At 36.1% G+C, this 27,564-nt stretch overlaps 1 protein-coding gene across 1 annotated transcript in view; it reads left to right on the plus strand.

Annotated features, from left to right (window-relative positions):
* The first annotated feature begins 5,726 nt into the window (after window positions 1-5,726).
* Window positions 5,727-27,564, plus strand: part of ACTR10 (actin related protein 10) — a 28,049-nt gene continuing 6,211 nt past the window's right edge. Inside the window, exons 1-10 of the mRNA XM_081291529.1 lie at window positions 5,727-6,099; window positions 7,663-7,735; window positions 11,134-11,216; window positions 12,299-12,407; window positions 14,353-14,460; window positions 17,132-17,199; window positions 17,468-17,547; window positions 22,863-22,898; window positions 24,836-24,915; window positions 24,997-25,070. Coding sequence (XP_081147655.1) covers window positions 6,023-6,099; window positions 7,663-7,735; window positions 11,134-11,216; window positions 12,299-12,407; window positions 14,353-14,460; window positions 17,132-17,199; window positions 17,468-17,547; window positions 22,863-22,898; window positions 24,836-24,915; window positions 24,997-25,070 — 788 coding nt within the window. The 5' untranslated portion in view covers window positions 5,727-6,022. The remainder of the gene's footprint in view (window positions 6,100-7,662; window positions 7,736-11,133; window positions 11,217-12,298; window positions 12,408-14,352; window positions 14,461-17,131; window positions 17,200-17,467; window positions 17,548-22,862; window positions 22,899-24,835; window positions 24,916-24,996; window positions 25,071-27,564) is intronic.

A 27,564-nucleotide genomic window follows, 5' to 3' on the forward strand; every position in this document is an offset into this window, starting at 1 on the left:
TGGTGTTATTTTCAAGTTGAGGACTTTGGAAAATAAAACCTAGATGAACAGACACTATATTTCAAAGGATGACTGTTCAATTCTGAAAGTAGCTCCCATCACTATGATTCTCTTTTTGGTGCTCTATTTAGAACAAACAAACAAACAAACAGTGTTATCACCTTCTAACACTCTATTGGTTACTTATGTATTATGTATATGTTTATGTCTATCTCCCCCTGCTGGAATGTATATTCTCCAAGGGCAAGAATCTTTATATGCTTTGTTTGACTAATTCCAAGTACCTAGGGCACTCAATCATTTTCCTTCCATCTGATGACTCTTTTATATTTTCCATAGGGTAGTTCTGTTGGCATTGATTCCCATCTACCCATCCCCAGTTTTTCTACAGCAGAAAGTCTTCATTTTGTAAAAGATTTCTCTAATGTTATTTCTTTCCTTTGCCATACCAAGCCATTGTCTTAGTTCACGTGGTCTTTGTTTTTTTCTCATGGACCCATAATAGCTTCAAAATTGGTTTCTTATCATCAGTCTAGGACTCCTCCATTTCCTCCTGATCTACTCCACTCTGAAAAAAATGAATGCACACTGATCATAATATGACATTCTTTCCCTTAGGTAAAATATTTAGAATAGATACTAACACTTGTAGCATAAAGTCAAAACTCCCCAACATACCAGTAAAGGGTTTAATGATTTGGTGCCATCACCTCTTGACAATAGGACTTATCAAAATTTCCTATAAACCATTGCTACAAGCAGTCTCCACATCCTGGAATACTCTCCTTGTAACTCTATGTTGGAAAAGCTTCTAGAAAGAGTGAGTTCATGTATTGCATCCTATTATGTCTTCTCTCCCCTCTTCCTTCCACCCCTTAACCCATTTATTATAAAGGATTTTTTTTTTTTAAAGAGAGAGTGAGAGAGGGGAGAGAGAGAGAGAGAGCATTTTTTTTTAATATTTATTTTTTAGTTCTCGGCGGACACAACATCTTTGTTGGTATGTGGTGCTGAGGATCGAACCCGGGCCGCACGCATGCCAGGCCACCGCGCTACCGCTTGAGCCACATCCCCAGCCCATAAAGGATTTTTTTAAGCCCTGTGCACAAACCCTCCTCCCAGGGATGGTACAGGAGGGTCACATGGTGTCACCAGCTGCCCTCTGCCCTGTGGTATGCTCAGAAGCACAGGGTCTGGTGGGAAGCACTGGCCGGACTCAAGGTAAAGGCCTGAAAGGGACTTCAGACTTCTGAAAGCAGGCTGTCCCACTACCATCACCATGAGGGACACTGACCAGCAGCTCATACTCCACAGCCAGTGGCCAGGGACTGAGATTTGGACATTGCTGGGTGTTGAAAACACACTAAGGGCTCACGTGTCTAGTGTGACTGACCTCTAGTAATTCTGTACATATATGGCTTTGGAGGTTCTCAAAGCTCAGCTTGCTTCCTGTGTCTGCAGGGGGAGATGGAAACCAACTCTGAGGCTCTGGCTCCATAACTCCCACTCATGCCTTCATTTAAAACCAGATGCAATAAAATCCAGAAAAGCACACGTGCTGCCAATAAGTGAATGTAAAGTGACCAGCTGGGTGAACATGAATTCCTGCACCCCCTTAGCCACTGCCCCATGGGGGATACAGGTGTCCCAGCCCCTCACAGCCCCTCCTGCCCTTCCCACTCACCCACCCACCTCCACTTTCCATCAGTACAGGTCAGATCCCCTGGAACTTCCTGTCAGTGGACCTCCTGGACTTTCCCTTTGGCATCTTGCTCCTTTTATCAACAGGTCCTTGAAATTCATCTGTGTGGTGGGCAAGGTTGCAATTGGATCCCTTTCACTGAGGACAGTTCCCTATTATATATGAACATGCCAGTCATTCTTCATGTTAATGATTTGGCTTAGTTCTGACACGGTTGATAATTTTTTAGGGACATTCTGTCAAGATCCCTTGTAGATGTATGCATTCACTTCTCTTGGGTATAATCCTAGGAATGAGAGTTGTGAGTTAGAGAGTTGGTTGGCACAGTTTAGCTTCGGTGAACACTAAAATAAAATGGTGATATGTTTTCTAAAAAAAAAAAAAAAAGGGATTTTTTTAAAAGGACACACACACTGGGCAAAATTAGGAGTGCTGGAGTGCTGAAGCTTTTGTCCCCAGAGGGTTGGGGTGAACCACCTTCCTAGCATACGGATGTATTCTTGTTCACCAATCTGGAGATTCTGTGAAACCAGTCCTGGGGCTTTAATAGACACTTTAATATGCAGGCATGATAGATTAAACCATTGGCCATTGGTGATCAACTCAACCTTCAGCCACTCTCCCACCTCCAGAAGTAGGGTTTGGGCTCTATTATGTATTCTCATTTCCACCTCCCTTGCCAAAAATTTTGTGTTGTCCCCTGGTCTTTGCCTGGAAAGCACCACGTTAAGCCAAGCATTAGTTTTTATCAAGTCTTAAAAGTTTGTTCATTTGTCTGATAGTCCTAACGTGGCTACATGGGCCTCTGAAGCCAATGATTTGGTTTTGTATTTGTACCTTCAATGCTAACAAAGTGTGAATACTTCCTCCCTGAAACGACCCTAATCCCTAGGCAGTTGATTGGGTCCCTTCCCATCTCCATTAACACTTTCCATATATTTCCTGTGCATTACTTGTTACTTTATATATCCACCTCCATAAAGCAGAAATCATCCTTTTCTATTCACATAGTCTCTGGACCTAGCATATAGTAGGCTCTCAGTAAGTACATATTTTTTTTTTTTAAAGAGAGAGTGAGAGAGGGGGAGAGGGAGAGGGAGAGAGAGAGAGAGAGAGAGAGAGAGAGAGAGAGAATTTTAATATTTATTTTTTAGTTATCGGCGGACACAACATCTTTGTTTGTATGTGGTGCTGAGAATCGAACCCGGGCCACACGCATGCCAGGCGAGCGCGCTACCACTTGAGCCACATCCCCAGCCCAGTAAGTACATATTGAAGGAACCAAAACTTCGAAAGCATGCCTCTCAAACTTGTGGGTGGCTCTATAATTAACGTTAAATACCAGGCTCTCAATTTTAAAGAATCTGGATTTTTTAAATTATGCAGAAATGCTGGAATACTGAACCAAAACTAACTAAATGAAATTTAACAGATAGTTCCAAATTTGGATACAAATTAGGTTTTAACTTTCAAAATGGGAGAAATTTGAATCTGTAATGTGATGTGCCTAAAAACAAAACAAAGACATTCACTACTTTGCATTACTAAAAAGCATAGGAGCTGGATCAAGGAAATTGAGTTCTGTTGTATACTATGAGCTTTTCAGATATATGTTCTGTGTTGTGATAAAGTACATTAACAAAATAGATTCCAGAAGTTGGTAAATGAGCTCCTAAGTGATCTGAGAATCATCTTCATGAAAGATATTAGGGAATGCCTAGCTTGAAAAGGGGTTGGGGATGAGGTATTAAAGGAAAATTCTAGTTCAACCAAGTTAACATTATTACTGCTTGTACAACACTTGAGAAGGTAATGGAGTTGCCCAAAGTCAGTCAGTTAATGAGTTAGGATTTATTTATTTTTAGTTTTATTTTTCAGTACTGAGGAATGAATCCAAGACTGCTTAACCGCTGAGCCACATCCCCGGCCCTTTGTGTATTTTATGTAGAGACATGGTCTTGCTAAGTTGCTTAGGTCCTCACAAGTGGCTGAGGCTGGCTTTGAACTTCTTAAAAGAGGAAAATTTGGACAAAAACACCCAGAAGGAAAATGACAAGAAAACACAAGGAGGTGGATGTCAATGTGAAGATGCAGACACAGGGAAAAAGGCCAGATAATGACAGGCAAAGATTGGAGTGATGCATCTACAAAGGGATGAGCACCAAGGATTGCTGGCAACCAGAAGCTAGAAAAGGCGGAAGCCCACTGGATGCAGTGGCACACACCTGTAATCCCAGTAACTTGGGAGGCTGAGGGAGGAGGATTGCAAGTTCAAAGCCAGCCTCAGCAAAAGCAAAGTGCTAAACAACTCAGTGAGACTCTGTCTCTAAATAAAATACAAAAGAGGGCTGAAAATATGGTTCACTGGTTGGGTGCCTCTGAGTTCAATCTCCAGTACTAAAAAAAAAAAAGGCAGGATCCTTCTCCAAAGCCGTCAGATAAAATATGATCTTGCTGACACCTTAATTTCTTTTTTTTTCTTTTTTTTTATTGGTTGTTCACAACATTACAAAGCTCTTGACATCATATTTCATACATTAGATTGAAGTGGGTTATGAACCCCCAATTTTACCCCGACACCTTAATTTCTGACCTCCCAAAGTGTGACAAAATAAATTTCTGTTGCTTTAACCCACCCGTTTTTGTGGTATAGTATTTCCTAGGGTATGAATACAGTTGATGAGCAGTCATGGAAACTTCAGTATGCGTAATAACAGCACTTTATAATTTTCAGTAGTTTCAGAAATAATTCCAATAGATCCTCACAAATACTGTAAAGTAGCAGTATAGTTTATAGATAAGGTAATGATCAGAGGTATTAGGAACATGACAGAGTGACAGCGTTTAAACCCAAGTAAAGAGACCTATTAAATTCTCTGACCTTATTAAACAAACATTCCATCCCTTCCCACTTTTAAGTTTCCTTTCCCATCACAGCTCCATTTATTTTTTATCTCCAGCAATTTGTTTCCAGGAAGATCTCTTATCAGTCGTTTAGATGAACATGAATTTTGCTAATATCACATTATCTAAATTTCTGCATTGTACAGCCTTAACTCTTTATCCTTTGTAAGAAAGCTCAGGCATCCTCAGTAGACAAGAATGATAAACTGAGGGAAAACAGGTCAGACACAGGGCAGCAGCCTACTACACTAACTTTAGTCAACAGTCAGGAGAGTAGGATCTATCTGAATCTAGTATGACCTCATCTTAACTTGGGCATTTTATGGGCAAACACCCTAATGCAAAGGTCACATTTTGGGGTTCTCCAGGGAAAAGAATTTTGGGAACACCTTTCAACACAGTACACTAGCTAAATGTTTTTCTCCACAGATCTACCCTTGAATCTCTCTCCTCATAGTTCACTCTCTCCTTTCACAATCTCCTTCACCACCAGTCAGTCAGAGCCAATATTTGCAGGAAATATTTTTTTTTTCCCTGCAGAAAGCTGTTAAACATGTCAAGAGTCCACTGTCAATATAGATTTCCTATTACATTCTAGCACAAAGAGATTTGGCATCTTCCCTAAGTTTGCACAGCTCCTCATTTTAGGATAAACAGGAGCCTTTGGTTCAGTTCCCCCCCTCCCCCCCCCCACCCTAAACCATCTTCACTTCCATGGACTGATAGATGCTGCTTTAGCTGCTCTTTGGGACTAAAGTAAAAACTTTCAGCCAAATAACTACCAAATACAGCCTTGTCAGTACATATCATTCTTTAAAGCACTTGTAAAAGCTTTACAATCAGAAAGTCTTGGCCCGTTCCTGGCTCTGCCGAGGTGGGGGGGGGGCACAAAAAAATCATTAATCTCTCTGAGCTTCGGTTTCTACACATAACAGAACACCTATTCTAGATATTTTATTGCAATGATTAAATGATAGGCTAAGATCAGAAGCTCAGGAACCCAAGCTGCAAGACTTCAAAGATAAACGCTTTAGATCTCAGGCCACCTCTGCAAGAGGACCTCTCACAGAAGCGCACGCGCCGCGTGAGGGCCCCGGGCCGGGAGGACCCGAAGGGCCGCTCCGCCCCGCCCCACTGGGGCACCTGGAGCGCCTGATCGCCTCAGATCCCGTGCCCGCACACCCCGATCCGCGACCGCCCGCGGTTCCTCCTCCCAAGTGCCGCAGACAGGGGTACCTAGAGGATTTGGGCTTGACGCGGAGTGAGGCACAGCCTGAGACAGCCCCGGCTGGCGCGCCGCGGCCACGCGAGGTCCCCGCCACCGCCCGCGGTAGAGCCCCAGCCCCAGCCCCTCCCGGAGAGCCGAGGCCTGTGGATCGCACAGTCCACGCAGTCCTCTGGGTCTGTGTGACGACCATGCCTCTCTACGAGGGCCTAGGCAGCGGCGGCGAGAAAACGGCTGTCGTGATCGACCTAGGAGAGGCCTTCACTAAGTGAGTGGCCATGGCGCCCGCTGTGGCCCCCTGGGGGTTCAGTTGGCTTGAGTACCGGCCCAGCCCGGGTCCTCATTGTGGGCTCCCAGGGCAGTTTCCGGTCTCTCCGGTGCTTTTTCTCGGCACCGCCCCCTCCCCCCAAGTGATGGCTTTTGTTTACACCTTGGGGGATGCAAATCCTGATGAGCAAGTGGGGCTGGGAGGAAGGGAGACTCAGGGAGCTTTGAGAGGATTGTCCTCGCTGCCTCTGTGGTCATCACCTCAAACCCAAGGGACCTTTTGAGGTTCTGTGTAGGGGATGACAGCGATGACCTGGACCCCGCTTACCCTGAGTTCATTTGATCAGGAAGGCTGCAACCAGTTGTAACGCTTGATAATGATTTCCACTCTAAAATTTTATTGAACGGATCTTCCGTTGGTGCTGGAAATTATTTAAGATAGTGATATTGCTCCCCAACATAGGGAATTTAGTTAAGGACACTGTCCTTTGTTGGGTTCTCTATACTCTTAGATTAGATTTTTGCATTAAAAAAAAAAACAAATTGAAAACATTTGTATGCGCCTTGGATGGCTGAGAAATCTTTGAAAGCCAGATGGCATTCACAAATGCACAGTTCTTAAAATATTTGCATACAGCTTCCAGGGATTGGCGGACCATCCTTGTGGTTTTTGCACCCTAGCTTAAGAGTCCTTGTAGTAGGCTCAAGAGAGAAAAGTGTCTTGCAGTTACAGTTATCTGACTGTATATGTACAGTATGGAAATACTTGAAGTCCTTATATGTCTTTGAGCACTATCTAACATGTAGTAAGTATTAAATAACTTTTTAAATTAAGTGGTTAAAAGATATACTGAAAAATTGAACCTCGAGAGCTACAAAATTGAATTAAACATAATCCTTGGTTCATACATTCTGTGTTGTTCTGTAAAATATTTTCTTATTTATCTCAATAGGGCTGTGGCTGTGGCCCAGCAGTAGCGCATTTGCCTGGCATGTGTGAGGCACTGGGTTCCATTCTCAGCACCGCATATAAATAAATAAAAGATCTATCAACAACTAAAAAAATATATTTTCAAAAAACATAATAGATATCTTGAAATTACTGCTCAAAGGTTATTTTGACTGTACATTAAAGAAATAAGCAAAGAGCTATTACACAGGATAGTGTTGCACATTAACTAAATCACCATTAAGTGATGCATGCATAACGGTATCAATGAAGTCACATAATATAATGCAGATCTAGGATTGTAGAAATTTCTTGTCTCAAATTCAGCTATAATTAAAAATTGGGGAAAAAATAAATACTGACCAGAAACAATATACTGGTTTATTTCAGCATCAAAAACTTGAGATGATTTGATTTTTTTCCTTTAATTACAAATTACTATTAGATGATACTAAACTCTTAGGGTTTGACGGGACCTGGGTAGTGTCCCTTTGAATGCATCAAAGGTATTTCCAGATATTTTTATAGGCATAGTTTTGAAACAAATACACAAAAACTTAAATAAATATTGAAAAAGTTATAAGTGCAGTGTTTTAATTTTTCTTATATTTTCAGGTGTGGATTTGCTGGAGAAACTGGTCCAAGATGTATAATTCCTAGTGTGATAAAAAGAGCTGGCATGCCTAAGGTATTTTATTTTTTAACAAATAAGCAAAATAAATTCTGTAATATAAAATATTTTAAAATATGACTTCAGATAAGATTGATTAAAATAGTGCTAAATGTATGATATGATCTACCCAAGAGAAATGATATGATCTACCTTCCCAAGAGAAAGTGTTTTTTGTTTTTTTTTAAATCAACTTTGTGGTCTAATAATTTTGTATACCATAAATTTGTCACATATGTTCAGATTACAACCTAATCTTAGAATATTTTTATCACCCCAATAAGTTTCCTAATACCTACTTATAGTTGATTCCTATGTCCACCTCCTGCTGATGTGCTGTTCCTATAGATTTGCCTTTTTGCGCATTTTATGTAAGTGGAATCATATAATATCAAGAGAAAAGTTTTTAACCTTAGTATAATGATTTTTATGGCCTGTAGCATAATATAATATACTGAACAATTTTGTTCTTACCTTATTCAAAGTCTTCATTTCCTTATCTATCTAAAATTCTAAAACCAGAAGAATTTTGAGAAACCAGTTTTTTTTATTGTTTTTTTTGTTTTGTTTTGGTTCTTTTTGGCACTAGGATCCAAACCAGGGGCACTTAACCACTGAGCAATATTCCCAGCTCTTTTTTGTATTTTATTTAGAGACATGGTCTTGCTGAGCTGCTAGGTGCCTCTCTAATCTGCTAGGGCTGGCTTTAAACTCCAGATCTTCCTGCCTCAGCCTCCCAAATTGCTGGGATTACAGGTGTGTGCAACCATGCCTAGCAACAAAAAGTTTTACTAAATATTAAATAAGTCTTGCTGAAGCTAATTTGGCAAATTAGACATTGAATAGAGTAATTTTGTCTACCATAAAATTCACTGGTTAGAAAACAAGATATAGGTGATTCTGCTGTTACGACACTATAATCCTGAAAAACCTGTGGTACTTTTTTTGGGGGGGGGTACTGGGGATTGAGCCACATCCCCAGCCCTTTTATATATATATATATATATATATATATATTTTTTTTTTTTTTTTTTTTTTTATGTAGAGACTGTTCTCACTAAGTTGCTTAGGGCCTTGCTAAGTTGCTGAGGCTAACATGGGATCCTCCTGCCTTAGCCTCCTGAGCTGAGACCTTGCCCTGCTGTTGTAGAGTTTCAAAAAACAAAACAAGTTTATGGAGAACATAAAGTTGGAGTAGACTAAACAAAACCTGTGTAACTTTGTGAACAATGAACTAGCAAAGACAATAGTTAATAATTCATGAAAATTTGAATAGCTTTGACTGGTGCTGGAGGCTATCTGAAAAGATATTAAAGACAAAATAAAACCGTGAATTGATCATTATTTATTTTTTTAAAGAGAGAGAGAGAGAGAGAATTTTAATATTTATTTTTTAGTTATTGGCAGACACAACATCTTTCTTTGTATGTGGTGCTGAGGATCGAATCCGGGCCGCACACATGCCAGGCCAGCGCGCTACCGCTTGAGCCACATCCCCAGCCCAAAACCGTGAATTGAAATATTGGCCATTGGGTCCTAAGATAATGCAAGTGCAAGCAAGCTCTTAACCAGTGTGGCTGTTGTTAAATTGGGACCATGAGATACAGCCCAGTAACTTTAAGGATTTATTCTGTGGAGGGATCTTTAGTATATGGGATCACTTAAAACTTTTCTTGAATAGATGTAAAATGATCAGTACTTCTGTGACCACTGAGTTGATGACTTTTTCTTAATGAAGGTTATAACTCTGCTATCATAATTTTAGCTTTTCCCTAACATGAACTAAGAAGACCTTGATAGTATAGATATTATCCCCTTACTTAGTAATCACATAGGAGCATATTCAGTTTTATAAAAATAGATGTTGTAGAGTATATCAATTTATATTGGTCCTGGAATGTATCATAAAATCTTTTTACTTGATTATGGAATCATTTTTTTGATTTCAAAGTTTCTGCAAATGCTTTGACAAGCCAGAAATATAGTAGCTGTTTGTGGTGTGATGATCAAAATGTGATTGAAGTTCCATGTATTCATTTTTCATGTCATTGTGTGTTATAATAATTGGCATTACTATGTTACTAGGTAGATTCCTGATGGAACTTAGAGCCTTTACATCTTCACTGACATTTTTCTTAGTGCTTTGAGCTTTTATTATTTTGAAAAGGTAAATATATATAAAGATTATCTATTTGGGTCTATACTTGGTTTAGAACATTTTTTAAATGTTCTAAAATCAAGAAGTGAAAAAAATTTTTGAAAAATTAAAAAAAAAAAAGTGAGGGTTGGGGTTGTAGCTCAGTGGTATAGATCACTTGCCTAGCAAGCATGAGGCACTGGGTTGGATCCCCAGCACCACATAAAAAATAAATAAATAAAAGTGAAGATATTGTGTTCATCTACAACTAAAAAAAAAAAAAAAAAAAAAAATCAAGAAGTGAGCCATGCTGAAGACCTTTCCTTTTAAAAGAGTAGGTGAAGACAGGTCTGTCAATGATACATTGGAGTACTTAGAGCTTTCTGAGGATCATGAGTGAAGTCTTGTTGTATTATACTCATGATTTGATAGTGCTTACGTATTTAGCATTAATGTTCTTGTTTTTAAGATTTTGATGGGGGCAGTACTGGGGAGTGAATCCTAGGGCACTCTACCATTGAACTATATCCCCACCCTTTTTATATTTTATTTATTTTTAAAATTTCTATTAGTTATTGATGGACCTTTATTCATTTATTTATTTATATGTGGTGCTGATAATTGAACCCATTGCCTCACACATGCTAGGCAAGTGATCTACCACTGAGCCACAACCCCAGCCCCTTTCTTTTATATTTTATTTTGAGACAGGATCTTGCTGAGTTGCCTCGATTTTGATGCTCCTGCCTCAGCCTCTCTCTGATATTATAGGCATGCACCATTGTGCCCAGCTTTTACCATGTTTATAAATAAGCTACTATTTTTCTTGTCCCTTGGAGTTTATAGTCTAGCAGGAAGGTAGACATTTTACAGATAAATGAGTGTGGTAATGTAAAAGGGATGATTTCAGTGCTTTGGAAGTGACTAGGGACTGAACCAAATATGGATTATTTGAGGAGTCCTTTAATGCTTTTTAATCAATATTGATTTTTATTATCAGTCATGCTAACATGGTAAGTCACACAGGCAAAAAAAATGTGTATGAGCATAGCTCTTAACTTACAGATATATACTTCTATTACTATAAACAAAAAATTTCTTTTTTTTTCCGGATATTGCCAGTTCTTATGGATTCCTAATTTAAGAAATTAACCTATTTTTTTAATTTTTAATCTATTCCCAATACACATTGCTTTTTATTTATTCTGAGAAAATATATCAATAAAATAAATGAGCACATTTTGAGATTATTAATATAAGTCATTTTAATTTTTTATAGCCGATCAAAGTTGTTCAGTATAATATAAATACAGAAGAATTATATTCCTACCTAAAGGAATTCATCCACATATTGTATTTCAGGTAAGGTGGAATTCTGTTTGTTTGGGTTTGTTTGTTTCTTAGCTTTTGCAATTAGATGTTTTTTTTAATGCCAGTCATAATGATATTTGGTTGTATTACATCTGATGCAAAAAAGTTTTTTGGCTTTCGTTGTCATTTTTATTTGCTTATTTTCAACCTTTTCAAAAATATATTAGAAAAATAAATAAATAATTCTTTTTTTTTTTTTTTTTTTTTTTTTTTTTTTTAAGTATAATGGAGGGCTGTGGATGTAGCTCAATGGGAAAGTATCTGCCTGTCCTGCACAAGGCTCTGGGTTTGATCCCTAGCACCCCCCCTTCACAAACACATACACCAAAATAAATAAATAGATAGATAGATGTGGGTGTCTATTAGAAGACTAGAAAACAAAACAAGCATAACATTGAAAATAAATCAAATGCCCATTAATAAAAGAGGTGACATGTAAATTATTATACATCCATACAGAAAGACATGTAGCCAATAAAAAGGGAGTTCTGGGGGCTTGAGGATATACCTCAGTGGTAGAGTACTTGCCTAGCAGGCACAAGGCCCTGGATCTTTAATCTATGTCTAGTGATACAGAAATGTGGCTTAGGTATATTGATAAGTGCAAAGGACAAATTGAAGAACATCTGTGGAATGAATATTTCTGTTCAGATACGTGTACACATCCACAAAAGTGAAAAAATATATAGACTACTGTTAGGGGTAGTTTCTGGGCAATAGAAGTATAAGGTTTTTGAACTTTACAAGTTAATCTCTGTAACATTTTGAAGTTTTGTGAACATCTATTACTTTTATAACCCCAGAAAAGAAAATATCTTTTTAATGACTAAAGCTAGTAGTCAAAATGGGCTATGGTTTTAGTTTTCTGAGATAAATGAGTTTCTGAGATTCTGGCATGGTGCATGGTACATAATAGGAGCTCAGAAACATAACCTTTCTGGGGTGATAAAGTGGAGATATCTTTTTGTCATAAAGCTAGGGTAGAGCAGTTTCTCTATTTTTAAATTGTATTAATTAACAAAATAAGTACCAACTTTTTATTTACTTTTAAAAACAAAACTATCTCTTTTCAGGCATTTGTTGGTGAATCCCAGAGATCGTCGAGTTGTAATTATTGAGTCGGTATTATGTCCTTCTCACTTTAGAGAGACCCTCACTCGTGTTCTTTTCAAGTATTTTGAGGTAACTATTTTTAAGTCAAATGATTGAGCTGCTTTTAAACTGCAGAAGAAAGCTGATAGTATAGCTGTGTGGTATAGCACTTGCTTATCATGTACAAGTCCCTGGGTTCAGTCCCTAGTACCACACATACACATTCACAAAGTAGACAAGTAATAAAAGTCATACATATTAATATTAGGGAATCTCCCCACCCTCCTCCCTGCCTTTTTTGTTTTTTTGATAAGCACTCGAAACTTAAACTAATGAGTCAGCATTTTTATTTCTTTCATTGTGTGTATTATACAATATATTTGGGGAATCAGATGACAGAAGCCTCTTCACATTGGCTATTTATTTTTATGGTTATTTCATGCTTAACTAACATTTTATCTAACCTTTAGATAGTATATTTCTTATTAGTGTTTCTGGTATTTATTTTAATGTAGTTTGGGAGGATTTTTTTTTTTCAGAATTAAAAGGTATATTATGGAGTTTATGTTTTCTTTCTTTTGGATCTTTCTAGTTTTTGTTATGCTGATTGCTCTGAATTCTTCAATTTTTTTTTATTTTAAGTTTTAAATTCCTTTTAAGTGGAATATTAAAGTACTGTGTCTTTTTAGACTAAGTGGGCAGTCCCAGGAATGAGACCTCTCTTGGTATTAGTAATATTACTTGAAGTTTTTATTTTATAGGAGTCAAGATTATTTATTTAAGACTGAGAATATATTATAAGATTATTACATTTTAAAGTATGCCAGAATCTTTACTACTTAATTTATTTAAAATCTCTTCCTTGAAATTTAGGGTTCTTTTCAGCAAGGGAAAGTGGATGATTAATAAAATGTTACAGTATATAAGAAATTAACGTGTTGTTTCATGCATTTTACTGAACTTGGAATATATCTAATACTAAAAATCAGTATCTGTGTGGTAAGGGTAGTTAATATTTCCTAAGTTATGTTTTGGTAAGATAAGTACAGAGAACAGATTGCATAGCCTCCTCTTCTTATTGATATCATAAAGTTGGGAATTTCACATGCTGTCAGAATAACACAAAACAAAACAGTAAGAATTTATGTCAGCTCTTATGTGAATAAAGAAGGTTCTCTGTATCTATGCTTTTAAGAGATTTAGTTGTGTTTGATAACTATCCTTATGTATATGACTAGAATACTTGCTATATCTACTTAGCTAAGGGAAATATAGCTATTATTTTGGCTATTTGATTATGATGGACCAAATATCTAGTGTTTGGGGTGTCACTAGATTGTCAACTTCTCAATGGAGAAAATGTCACACAATTAAGATTTTTGTAGTTTTGTTCTTCAATTTAATTTTAACTGCTAGATTATAGTGTTTTAAAAATATAATTCATATTACAAACTTCACAAATAAATTAAAAATTCTTTTCTGTGTTTTCCTCTGGATGGTAAAGGCATTTGTTTCCTTTTTTTTATTTATTTATTTATTTATTTATTGGTATTTCTTTATTTTAGGGATTGAACCCAGGAGTGCTTAACCACTGAGCTACATCCCAGCCCTTTTTACTTTTTATTTAGGGACAGGGTCTGACTTAATTGCTTAGGGCCTTGCTAAGTTGCTGAGGCTGGCTTTGAATTTGCAATCCTCTTGCCTCATCAGCCTCATCACTGTATTTTTTAAAAATCGTCTTTGAACTTATGTTTCCAGATCTCTTTTATCCCATTCTGTTTTCCCACTTCTAAGGAAATAGAACAAGTATTAATAAAAATGTTTCAGAATTATCACTTTGTAATGAAACAACTTCAGTGGTTTTTATTTATGACAGTATTAAATTCATTCAAATCAAGCAACTAGTTTTTAGCTAAATATTATAAAATGGTTGGATACCATAATAAAAATAAATACTATGTTCCTGTGATGTTTTTTCAAATGTATTTTAATATCTTCAAAAACTGCCACTCATTCTAGTTTTGTTGTTTTCTAGGTTCCATCTGTCTTGCTTGCTCCAAGTCATCTAATGGCACTTTTGACACTTGGAATTAACTCTGCCATGGTCCTAGATTGTGGATACAGGGAAAGCCTGGTGTTACCTGTATCTTTTTTGTCAACCAGCCAATTATGTAATTTCTACTATGCTTTAACTGAAATAAGTGGTTTATTACAAATGATTTTTTTTGGGGGGGGGGGGTACTGGGATTGAGCCCAGGGGTGCTTAACCACTGAGCCACATCCCTAGCCCTTTTTTATAATTTATTTAGAGACAGGGCTTTGCTGAGTTGCTTAGGGCCTCGCTAAGTTGCTTAGGCTGGCTTTGAACTTGTGATCCTCCTGCCTTAGCCTCCCAAGTCACTGGGATTACAGACATGCTCCATTGTGCCTGGCTATAAATGATTTTTTATTGTATTGAACTATTTGGGGTTATTATATACAAGTATTATTACCATGTGGTAAAAGTTTGCAGGATTTTAAGATTTAAATTTACTTTTTTGTAGAAAGTTTAATTATAGTTGGGTTCTAGTATATAGTCCAAGAGTAGACTTGATGAATATTCTATTCAGTTTTCAAAAGAAACAGCTATTTTTTTTTATTATTTATTTTTTAGTTTTAGGTGGACACAATATCTTTATTCCATTCCCATGCAGTGCTGAGAATCAAACCCAGTGCCCCACACATGCCAGGAAACGCGCTACCACCTGGGCCACATCCCCAGCCCCAGAAACAGCTATTTATAATGTGTTGAAGAAGTTGACTAGGATAGTTAAATTCTAAGGAAAAAATCATACAAATAGTCATTAGAGAAACTGAAATGAGAAAGTATAATAAAAAAAAAAAACTTAAAATTGTATGGCAGAATGAATTCAGCCTTCAAATAGATGAAATGTTCACTTTTAAATGAATACATTTTTTTTTCTTTTATGTATGGGGACTTTCATGCAGACAGAATACCATAGGATTTATGAGCCTAGATTTTGGAATCAAATACACAATAAGTGCAAATCTCAGCTATGCTTTTTTTAAAAAAAAAATTTTTTTTGTTCTTTAGTTGTAGATGGACACAATACCTTTATTTTGTTTATTTATTTTTATGTGGTGCTGAGGGTCAAACCCAGTGCTCACATGTGCAAGGGAAGTGCTCCACCATGGAGCCACACCCCAGCCCCCTCAGCTATGCTGCTTACTCTAGGTGTGATGTTGGTCAAGTCGTGTAAATTCTTCTGGCCTCTTGTTTCCACATCTGTAAAATAGCAATGATAATATTTCTATCTCATGAAAGAATTACATGGGTTGAGTGAGTTAATGTATGTGAAGTATTAAGCACAGGACCTGGCACATAGTAGCTTGCTCAATTAAGTGTTAGAGTTCTTACGTCATTCACTAAGGAAGAACTTACTAATAATTCAAGTTGTCCCCTGATGGAATTATATAAACTGCTGCATTCTTTTTTTTTTTTTTTTTTTTTGGTACTGAGAATTGAACTCAGGGGCACTCAACCATTGAGTCACATCCCCAGCCCTATTTTGTATTTTATTTAGAGACAGGGTCTCACTGAGTTGCCTAGCACCTCACCTTTGTTGGGGCTGGCTTTGAACTCAAAATCCTCCTGTCTCAGCCTCCCAAGAAGCTGGGATTACAGGCATGAGCCACTGTACCCAGCTGCATTTTTTTTTTATTATGAACATTTAAGCAGAGTTATCCATAAGTATTGTTAGAATATCAAGGGGACATTGCTTCATTGAAAAAAAGGTAGCTAAAGTACATGCATGTAAGACTCTTGCAGTTTTAAGGTATCCATGTATATTTATTGGAAGAAATATTTGTGGGGAGGAAATAAAATTTTGTACTCCAAGGAACTAAATTAGTAGTTTTTAAATATAAAGTACTTTGTTTTAATTCTCAAAACAACTCTACAACATGAATATTATCTTTACATAAATGAATAAATTAAAAGTTGAGAAAGGTAGTTGTGACTCATATGAGTCATATGTTTGTGTCTAAAACCAGTACTTTTACCAGTATACTTTTTCCCCTTTTTATAGAATATCAGTCAAGCTATCTCCTATAGAAATATAATATGGACCAAATATGTAATTTAAAGTTTTCTAAGAACCATTATTTTAAAAAAACACAAGCAAAAGTAATAAGATTAATAGTATATTTTATCTAAACACTATATTAAGAAATTATTCCAGGGCTTGGGTTGTTGCTCAGTGGTAGTGCACTTGTCTGGCATGTGTGAGGCACTGGGTTTGATCCTCAGCACCACATAAAAACAAATAAATAAAGGTATTGTGTCCATCTACAATTAAAATATTTTTAAAAAACTATTCCAATATATACAGTAAAAATCTTTAATGATATATTTTATTTTTTTCTTTTTTTATTAAAAAGTCTTCGAGCCAGGCATGGTAGCCCACACCTATAATCCCACCATCTTGGTAGGCTGAGGCAGGAGGATCACAAGTTTGAGGCCAGCCTTAGTAACTTTAACAATGCCTTAAGCAACCTTATTAAAATCTTAAGGATCCTCCTGCCTCATTCTAAGTTGCTGGGGTTTTACAGGTGTATGCCACTGTGCCTGGCTTATTTTTTAAATGTTTTCTTTGGTGAAGAATATGAAAAAGGATATTTCTGTAACTTTTAAAAATAAAATATAAGAGCCTGTCACCTAAGTAGATTTAGAACAGTACTCCAGAAGTTGAGAAAAATATCAAGAAAACCACATTATATCTTCTAAAATAGTAATGTCCTTGACTACCATATAGATATATGAAGGAATCCCAGTACTAAATTGTTGGGGAGCACTACCCCTTGGAGGAAAAGCTCTTCACAGGTAAGTCTCTTGGAATTTAGCAGGTTCTCTTTTCACATTCGCTTGTTACAAAAGCAGATACTAATCTGTTTATTGATGAATATCAATAGAGGGCTTATTAATTTCATTCATTACATTCTCTCTTAACTTTGAATGTATTCATCTTTTAAGGATAAAAGCATCATATTTTATTATTTAAAGCACATAATCTGTTATATAGTAAAAGTTTTGAGTGAGAAAAGGATATTAGTTGCAATATTTTAATTTCTGTGACTTTTTCAAATTTCAGGGAATTGGAAACTCAACTATTGGAACAATGTACTGTTGACACGGGTGCTGCTAAAGAACAGAGTCTTCCCTCTGTGATGGGTAATTTCACTTTGAGCTGTTTAAGACTAATTTATACTCATTTCATTTCTTTAACTTATATTTTAGAATTTGCCCCTTGGCATAGTTACTCTGATTTCCTCCAACACTCTGATGACCTTTCCCCAATTATAAGGTCTTCATTGAATTCCTTTTTTTTTTTTTTTCTGGGTACTGGGGCACTGAACCCCTGAGCCCCATCCTCAGCCTAATTTTGTATTTTATTTAGAGACAGGGTCTCAATGAATTGCTTAGCACCTTGCCATTGCTGAGGCTGGCTGTGAACGATGGATCCTCTTGCCTCAGCCTCCTGAGTTGCTATGATTATAGGTGTGTGCCATTGCACCTGGCTCTTCATTAAATTCTTAATGACCAAATCCATTTCTGTTAGTCATTGTTGCTACAGCTTTTAACATCGTGGATCATCGTATACTCTTGAAAATCTCCTTTTCCTCAGCTTTCAGGTTTTTCTTTTGTGGTGTTTGTTATTTCTGAATGTTCCTTCTTGGTACCCTCTGCTTTTGCTTTCTCCACTGACTTCTCTAAGGGTCAGTTTTTTGTTCCTACTTTCTTCTGCTTTTATTTACTTATTTATTTATATGATACCAGGAATTGAACCAAGGATGCTTACCCACTGAGTTACATCCCCAGCCCTTTTATTATTTTTTTATTTTGAAACCTGGTCTTGCTAAGTAGTGTAGAGCCTCACTAAATTGCTGAGGCTGGCTTTAAACTTGAAATCCAATTGTCTCAGACTCCCTGTGCAAGTGGGATTATAGGCATGTACCACCACACCCAGCTGCTTACTTTTTAGTACCAGGGATTGAACTCAAGGGCACTTGACCACTGAGCCACATCCCCAGTCCAATTTTGTATTTTATTTACAGATAGGGTCTCACTCGCTTGCTTAACACCTCGCTTTTGCTGAGACTGGCTTTGAGCTCTTGATCCTTCTGCCTTAGCTGCTGGAATTACCGGTTTGCGCCTCCATGCGTCGCTTTCTACTTACTTAAAAGGTGATCTCATCTAATTCCATTACTTCAGTATACCTGTATGGTATTGAGTCTCAGATGTGTCACTGAGCCTGATCCTTCTGAACTTGATATTCATATTTCCAGCTGACTATTAGACACAAACTGTGTGTGTCACCTGGGACCCAGAACCTAAGACTTCCTGTGTATTTCAGTTAGTGATTCTTAGATGAAAATAACAACATCTTTCTTATCTCCCATTTTAGAGAACTGGGAGTTAGTAAATCTTGTCAGTTCTTCCAAAGAAATCTCTCAAAATTCATCTTTTCCCTCCATTTTCCACACCACTTAACATATGAAAACAAAGGTATTATTTTAATCTAATTCCTTTTATTATAGCAGCCTATTTTCTGAACTGATTGTCTATTTCACACTGTTGTCAAGAGTAACTTTCCACAAAAATCTGATTAAATTGCTCTTTTGCTTCAGAATTGTTGTTAGCTTCTATTAATTAAAATCCAAATAATGTTTCATATACAGGTTTCTTCCCAGTCTGACCTGATTCTCCCTCTTAGCCCTAACTAGTTTATTACAGTCCTTCAAGCACCATGAGTCCTTCTTGCATAATCGTATGCCTTCATTTATTCCATTTATCTACCTGGGATGTTTTTCTTTGCCTAGTTGAGTTTTTAATCCTACAACATAACTCATCTGGAATGTTACCTCCATTGTGAAGCCATCCTGATCTTCCCCAAGCAGAATAATTTGCCTCTTTGTTAATCTCAGAAATATTTTAAAAAACAATTTTTGTGGGGTTGGGAGGGTGTCACTGGGAATTGAACTCAGGGGCACTCAATCACTGAGCCATATCCCCATCCCTGTTTTGTAGTTTATTTAGAGACAGGGTCTCACTGAGTTGCTGAGGACCTCGATTTTGCTGAGGCTGGCTTTGAACCGTCAATCCTCCTGCCTCCTGAGCTGCTGGATTACAGGCATGCACCACTGTGCCCAGCATTTGGATATCCTTTCTTTAGTTAACCTTTTTCAATTGATTCTAATCTTCCTATCCCAAACTTCCCCAAATCAAATCTATGATAATTCATCATGCAATCTTACTAAAGTTAAGGAATTAAAACATATTGCTGTTTGCTAAATTACCCACATAGCAGGATCAGAAATTGAAATACATTTAAAATTTCTCTTTTTTAAGATCCTTAGCAAATATAAGATATAGGTGTTAGATATAATTGAGTATTCTCAGTTGAATTTTCAACAGCATCTTTCATTTAGTATTTAGAATTTATTTCATCTCAACTTGGTGATACATGCCTATAATCCCAGCAAATCAGCAGCTGAGGCAGAAGGGTTACAGTTGGATGCCAGTCCAGGCAACTTAACAAGAGCCTGTCTCAAAAAAATAAGAAGGACGGGGGTGTAGCTCAGGGGTAGAACACCTCTGGGTCCAGTTCCTCCTGGGAAGCCAGCAGGTGGCAGACAGAAAAATTAAGTATCCTCTTCCCAAAGCAGCATCTGACTTTAGCTAAATTAAACCATTTATTTGCAAACCTAGGGGCTGGGGATGTGGCTCAAGTGGTAGCGCGCTCGCCTGGCATGCGTGCGGCCCGGGTTCGATTCTCAGCACCACATACAAAGAAAGATGTTGTGTCCGCCAATAACTAAAAAAAAATAAATATTAAAAAAATTCTCTCTCTCTCTCTCTCTTTAAAAATAAATAAATAAATAAAATATTTGCAAACCTATCTTACATTCGCCTATAAAAAACTATTTCTTTTTTTTTTTTTAACACCAGGAATAGAACCCGGGGGTGCTTAACCACTGAGCTACATTCCCAGTACTTTTTATTTTTCATTTTGAGACAGGGTCTCTCTAAGTTGCTTAGGGTCTTGCTATTGCTGAGCCTGGTCTTTAATTTGCAATCCTCCTGTCTCTGCTTCCCAAATCACTGGGATTACAGGTGTGTGCCACTGCACTGGCTTTTAGCACTCGACCACTGAGCCATGTTCCCAGCCCTATTTTTTTTTTTTTTTTTTTTTTTTATTTACAGACAGGGTCTCACTAAGTTGCTCAGCGCTTTGCTTTTGCTGAGGCTGAATTTGAACTTGCGATCCTTCTGCCTCAGCTTCCTGAACCGCTGGGATTATAGGCATGCAACACTGCACCTGGCTTAACACTTATTCTTAAATTGCAGGTTTTTATAATCCATTTACATTTCTCTCATCTATTTTTCTAGCCAAGTTTAAATGTTTTGGAATATCTTTATCCTTTTATGAGCTAGATTTTAACTCTTAAAGATAGAAATCTTCAAACTGTTTTGATCATACACTGACCTCCCAGGTTTTAAAAAACTTTGAACGTGTACCTTCAATATATATGTGTATTTACAAATTATACACACACACACACACACACACTTTTATTGCTATATTCTGAGCGCAAAAAAGTCAAAAAGGATTAGATGATGTATAATCCTAAGGACATAGTTATTAATAGTAAACATTTTTCCCTTTCAAAACTAGTATGCTTTTTAAAAAAAAAAAAAAAGAGAGAGAGAGAGAGAGAGAGAGAATTTCTTAACATTTATTTTATAGTTTTCGGCAGACAAAACATCTTTGTTTGTATGTGGTGCTGAGGATCGAACCCAGGCCGCACTCATGCCAGGCTAGCGCGCTACCGCTTGAGCCACATTCCCAGCCCTAGTATGCTTTTATTTAAATTTAAGGTTTAACATCTCAAAGTTGTGGTTTTCTTGTTTGTTTGTTTGTTTTTGTTTTTTGCTACCAGGGATTGAACCCAGGGTCATTCAACCACTGAGGCGCATCTCCAGTCCTATTTCTTTTTTTTTTTTTTTTTTAATTTTAAATTGCTGAGGCTGGCTTCGAATTTTTAATCCTCTGCCTCAGCCTCCTGAGCCACTGGTATTACAGGCATGCACCATGGCACTCAGCTCCATCCAAATTTGTGGTTTTTGAGTGTCATTTAATTAATTAATTTATTTGACGTACTGGGAATTGAACCCAGAGGCATACTCTGCCACTGAGCTACATCCTCATCTATATTTTTACTGATTATTTATTTTGATAAGAGTCTTGCTGGCCTTGAACTTGTGATCCTCCTGCCTTATCCTCCCCAGTAACTGGATTACAAGTGTGTGCCACCATATTCTCATAATTTAATTGATTTTAATGCTTGATTTGACTGGCCATCAGAATTGACAGGTTTAGAAGACAAGATACATAGATCAAGGTCAGAGAACAACATCATTATGTTTAAGAAATCATGATCCATTTTTGCAGCCACAGATCTCTAGCTTCATTGATGTCAACAATTTGTTCTTATAATCAATCAAAATATTTTTACATATTTAAGAATGAAATATCTTGGTCTAGAAGACTGAAATTTTGGTTAGAAAATTCTGTTTCTAACTCAGAAAACAAAATTGTTGGTGACAATACCATATAACATTGGTTAACATAACATACTCAACATCCATCTTCAAAGGCTCTATATGTTGCTTAGAATTCTTTGAAATTGGTGCTTTCTCATTCTTTTTAAAAAATATTACCTTTATCTTGAAGGAAATTAAAAGACTATGTGATCCTTTTTGAAAATATGTATTGAATACCAGGTGGGGTGACTCATGCCTGTAATCTCAATGATTCTGGAGACTGAGGGAAGGAGGATCACAAGTTTGAGACTGGCCTCAGCAATATAGAGAGATTTAGCAACTTAGTGAGACCCTATCTCAAAATAAAAAGGGCTGGGGATGTAGCTCAGTGATAAGGCACCCCTGGGTTCAATCTCCAGTACCCACACCCCAAAAAAAGATACACACATACCAAATACACATACACACAGACATTGATGGATTAGCATATTATAATAGTTACTTATCAAAGAAAAGATAAGGAAACTTGGAACATTTTGTAAAAGAAAAATAATTCATCCTTAAGTCCTAGATTTCTTCTAAGTACTTTTCTATAAGACAACTAGTAAACAGCTTCATGGTTAAAGATTTTCTTTGTCAGTCCTATTTAATCCCAGTTACCCTACTTTATTTTAATGGTTTCATTTTTATAAAATTTACGAGTGTCTGACTTTTTGTAGCACTTTTTCACACCTGACTTCAACTTCTATGCCTTCTCTTGACTTTGATGAAATTTATTCTCCAAAAGCAAAATTAATTTTTCTATTAAGGTTGTTAAAAAATTGTAGTAGTAATACCTTTTTAAGTTTTGCTGAGCTAAAAAATGGAAATGTGAATGCAGTTTATTAGGCTTATAAATTATTAGTAAAGTTCTATAATTCTAAATGAAATTTTTGTTTTAGGTTCAGTTCCAGAAGGTATTTTAGAGGACATTAAAGGTAAACTAAGTTCCTGTTTTTATCCTTTTCATTCTTTTTTTTTTCTTTTTAGTTGTAGATGGACACGATATTTATTTGTTTGTTTGTTTGTTTGTTTTGTGGTTCTCAGGATTGAAACCACACGTGCGAGGAAAGTGCTCTACCACTGAGCCCTAGCCTCAGCCCCTCCTTTCAATCTTTAGTGTTAGTTTGGATGGTATGTTTTTAAATACTTACATAGAAAATAAAGTCATAATGTAAAATCCTAAAATATTTAGTGGATAGGTTACAGAATAATATAAATAAAAATTCAGATTTTCTTAAGACCCATGGGAGCTCTTTCATTATTCATGATATGTTATTGAAGCAGCTTCTCAATTATATATGGAGTATATAGGGTTACCAGGAAACTATTAGCTAATACAGTATAAAATAACAGTTGTTTAAGAAAACCACTAATTCAGTGTCATCTGATGTTTCTTTTATTGGGTTTTTCTTTGTACATGTTTAATAAGGTTAGTCATTTTTACTGACTATTCAGAAATTCTAGAATTAGAACCAAAGTATATTGGATTCACTTTAATAAGATGTATTACTTCTACTTTACTAGAATAGATTTTTATGATAATATTCAAATTGGGTTTCTAGTATTTTTATTCACTACAAAGAAAAGGATTTAAAATACAACTTGTGTTCTTCAGTACTTGAAGTATCATGTAAAATTAATACTCTGAAATTCTTATAGAAAATTAGATAATAATGGATTTTAGAGTTAAAGGGATTTGAAGATAATTTAGTATAGTCAATTTCCTGAAACATTAGATCATTTGTTCTTTGTCACCCAAGTAGGTAAAATGAGCATCAGGTCTATAAATAGGTCTTGTTCTTGTTCTTCATTATATTGCTTTTTTATATGGTATACTTACCTAAAAATTGTTTTCATTGTTACAAAATTTTAGTCATTTGTAATCAAGCCTATTGCAACATTCAACAAGAAAATGAACTTATCTCAAGTAAAATAATGCCTTTCCTTCCTAGTTTTCAGTCTTATTTTCCATGATATAACAGTTGTTGACCATGTGAATTGTTACTTTTATATGACCTCTAACTTATAAAAACTTGTTTAACTATCCTGTTAAGAAAGCATCCAATTGGCATTAAAAGATAGATATTCAGTATTGGTGAGATTCTAGAAAAGTGAATATATATGTTTACATATATATATATATATATATATATATATATATATATATATATATATATAATTGTAATAAATAAACTTTTTGGGAAGCAATCTGTCATGTTAAAATTTAAAGTGTTCACTTCATTTAAAAGGGGAATATTGAAAGATGTTTGATAACTTCATAATAAGGAATATCAGGTAGCAATTAGAAAGAAGGAGCTAGATAAGTAAATTTGGAAAGATGTTGATAATGTTAAGGAAAAACTATGGTGTTGAATAATATGTACAAAAAGATCCCATTTCTATTAAAGATAAGTATACAACACACTCATAATTCAATAAAATTCTTTGCATAATACATGTCGTTTGCAAGTAATTCAGCCAAGTCATCATGTTTCCTGTGTTTAACTTCAATTCTGTTTCTGCTTTTAAATTTTTGTTCTCAGAAGGAAATAATTGTGTCAAAAAATCCTGCAACTGTTCTGAGCAACCAAGATTTTTTAATAAAGGTTCAGAAAGAACAGGGTGGTGGAGTAAAAAATCTGGTTTAAAAAAAAATTTGTTAGATTGGAAAAGCTACATTTCAGGATACTAAAATATGTTTTAGTATCCTGAAATGTACAAAGGTTTTCCTCAAAGGTGGTTTTCTTTTTTCAGTGTGGCTTTACTTTACATGAACACTTGACTAGAATTGTTAAGATAACTGCTGTGTAATTTTACTCTGTTTAGTTAATCACAAGCCATTAACAGTCTTTTTTCCTCCTTTCTTTTTAAGTGCGCACTTGCTTTGTAAGTGACCTGAAGCGTGGACTAAAAATCCAAGCTGCAAAATTTAATATTGATGGGAATAGTGAGGTAGGTTAAAAAGTAAATATATCTTATTTTTTCACAGGTTACAACATGTATAGACTTACACTTATGATGTCTTTATTTCAGCGTCCCTCACCGCCCCCAAATGTTGACTATCCATTAGATGGAGAGAAGATTTTACATGTCCTTGGATCGATCAGGTTAGATCTTAATTTTTATGAGCACAATAATAAGCAAAATAAATTCTTGGCTTTTAAAAATACTTGTATTTTTATAAGCCCTTATTATAGTATTGCCAATTTGACAATATAGATTTTTTTTTGTTGCCTGTTTGTTTTCTACAGTACTAGAAATTAAATCCAGCAGTGCTCTTATCACTGAGATATGTCCCCAGCCATTTTTATTTTTTTGTTGTTAATTTTGATAGGGGGCATCTCACAAGGTTGCTGAGACTGGCCTCAAACTTTCAATCCTCCTGCCTCAGACTCCCAAGTCTCTGGGGTTAAAGGTGTGCAAAACAATGCCTGGCCAGTTGAGTTTTTTCATTAAGCTTCATAATTCATCATTAATTATATTCAGGTTTTTAAAACTTTAAAAAAGTATATTTTCCTGTTATCAGAATAATTCAGAATTAGTTTTAGTAACAAAACTAGCAATTCTTTTGAGGCATAACAAGAAGTTTGATACCAAATATTTGATAAAAACAGGTAGTGGACCTGATGGTATTGAGTACCGTAATATTGCTTCAGGGATAACATGTCTTTTAAGTCCAAACCTAGACTCCATAGATTTTTTTTTTTTTTTTTAAAGAGAGAGACAGAGAGAGAGAGAGAGATAGAGAGAGAGAGAATTTTAATATTTTTTTATTTTTTGGTTTTCGGCAGACACAACATCTTTTTATTTGTATGTGGTGCTGAGGATCGAACCCGGGCCGCACACATGCCAGGCGAGCGCGCTGCCGCTTGAGCCACATCCCCAGCCCTTAGACTCCATAGATTGAATCCCATGACTCTTTTTCCTTTTCTAGACCATATTCCAACAATTGGCCTCAGCTCTTTTGTATTATTAATATATTTAGAAATTGGCTGGATCATCTTATAAAGCATAAAAATATGCTACAATATCTTTCTTAAAAAATTAAAAAAAGAAAAGGTTTGATGCTTTAAAATAGAGGCTTATAAACTTTTGTATAAAGGACCAAAAAATACATGTATGGCTTTGTGGTTCATATGGTCAGTCTCCTTGCAGCTACTTGGCTCTACAGTTGGGGCACAGAATCAGCCATAGACATGCTAAATACTAATGAATTTAGCATGGCTGTGTTCAAGTAAAAATTTATTTGCAGAAATAGGTTCAGGGCTGAATTTTACTCACAGGCCATGATCACCTGACTCTTGCTTTAAAACATTGTTTTGGTAGACAGAATGCCTTATTCCAAACATAATCAATTTTCAGGATTAATTAGTAGTTCACTTTTTATTATTTATTTGAATTAATATGTAACACTATGCAATAAAGGAACATTTTTAAAAGTCACATGCTAAACATTATATTTTAACAAAATGCATAAATGTTTTTTTAAATACTTATTTTTTAGTTGTAGTTGAACTCAATACCTTTATTTTATTTATTTCTATGTGGTGCTGAGGATCTAATTCAGGGCCTCGCATGTGCTAGGCAAGCTCTCTACTGCTGAGCCACAACCCCAGCCCATAAGTGTGTTTTTATTTTCACTTTTAATCTTTTATTAATAATTTTGGTGGTAGTGAGGTTTAAACCTGAGTTATAGCATATGCTAAACACACACTGAGCCATATCCCAAATCCCCATAAATGTGTACTTATTTGAAAAACTGCTGGGTTTGGCAGTGTACTCCTAATGGGGACTTATTTGAAAAACTGCTGGGTTTGGCAGTGTACTCCTATAATCCCAGTAGCTTGGCAGGCTGAGGCAGAAGGATCCTGGGTTCAAAGCCAGTCTCAGCAACTTAGCAAGGCCCTAAGCAACTCAGCAAGACCCTGTCTCTAAATAAAATATTAAAAAAAAAGGGCTGTGGATGTGGCTCAGTGGTTAAGCTCCCCTGGGTTCAGTCTCTGGTACCAAAAACAGAAAACTTTTGAGGATGTCTGCTTATAGAGTTCTGAGTTAAGTTTACATAAGCCAGTAGTTCATAGTTTATGATTTCCAGTTGTCAGTTGGTGGTCTTAAAGTATATCAAGAGCTTAAAGGTGCTATGAATCAGTCTTGGTACATAATCCTTCTAGTTATTTTCTTCTCGACTTTTACAGTTGTCTCACCTGTATTAAAAAAACTTTTTAAAATTTTTGTCTTTCTAAAGCATAGCTTTCATAGAAAGAACAACTTTTTTCTACCTTAATATTCATTGGTTAAGTAATAATTATTAAGTTACATAATTTGAATATCAAATCAAGTGATAAAAGATTTGGAAACAGAAAACCCACTCTTCATAGCATGCATCTCAACTACTGGAAGCAGAAGTTTGCACACACAGCAGCAAGGGGCTGACTTGCCATAAATGTTTAGCAGCAAGGGGCTGACTTGCCATAAATGACTTGCAGGCCTCAATTTACTTGAATGATGAAATGGAAAGAGTTTAGCAAGTGGGTTGAATATCACTAAGAGAATTTTGTGTTTTGAAAAGATTTTAGAGCTTTAAAATGTGTATCCTGATTT

Source organism: Spermophilus citellus, assembly GCF_964194105.1.
Source record: "Spermophilus citellus genome assembly, chromosome: 4".
Taxonomy (NCBI): Eukaryota; Metazoa; Chordata; class Mammalia; order Rodentia; family Sciuridae; genus Spermophilus; species Spermophilus citellus.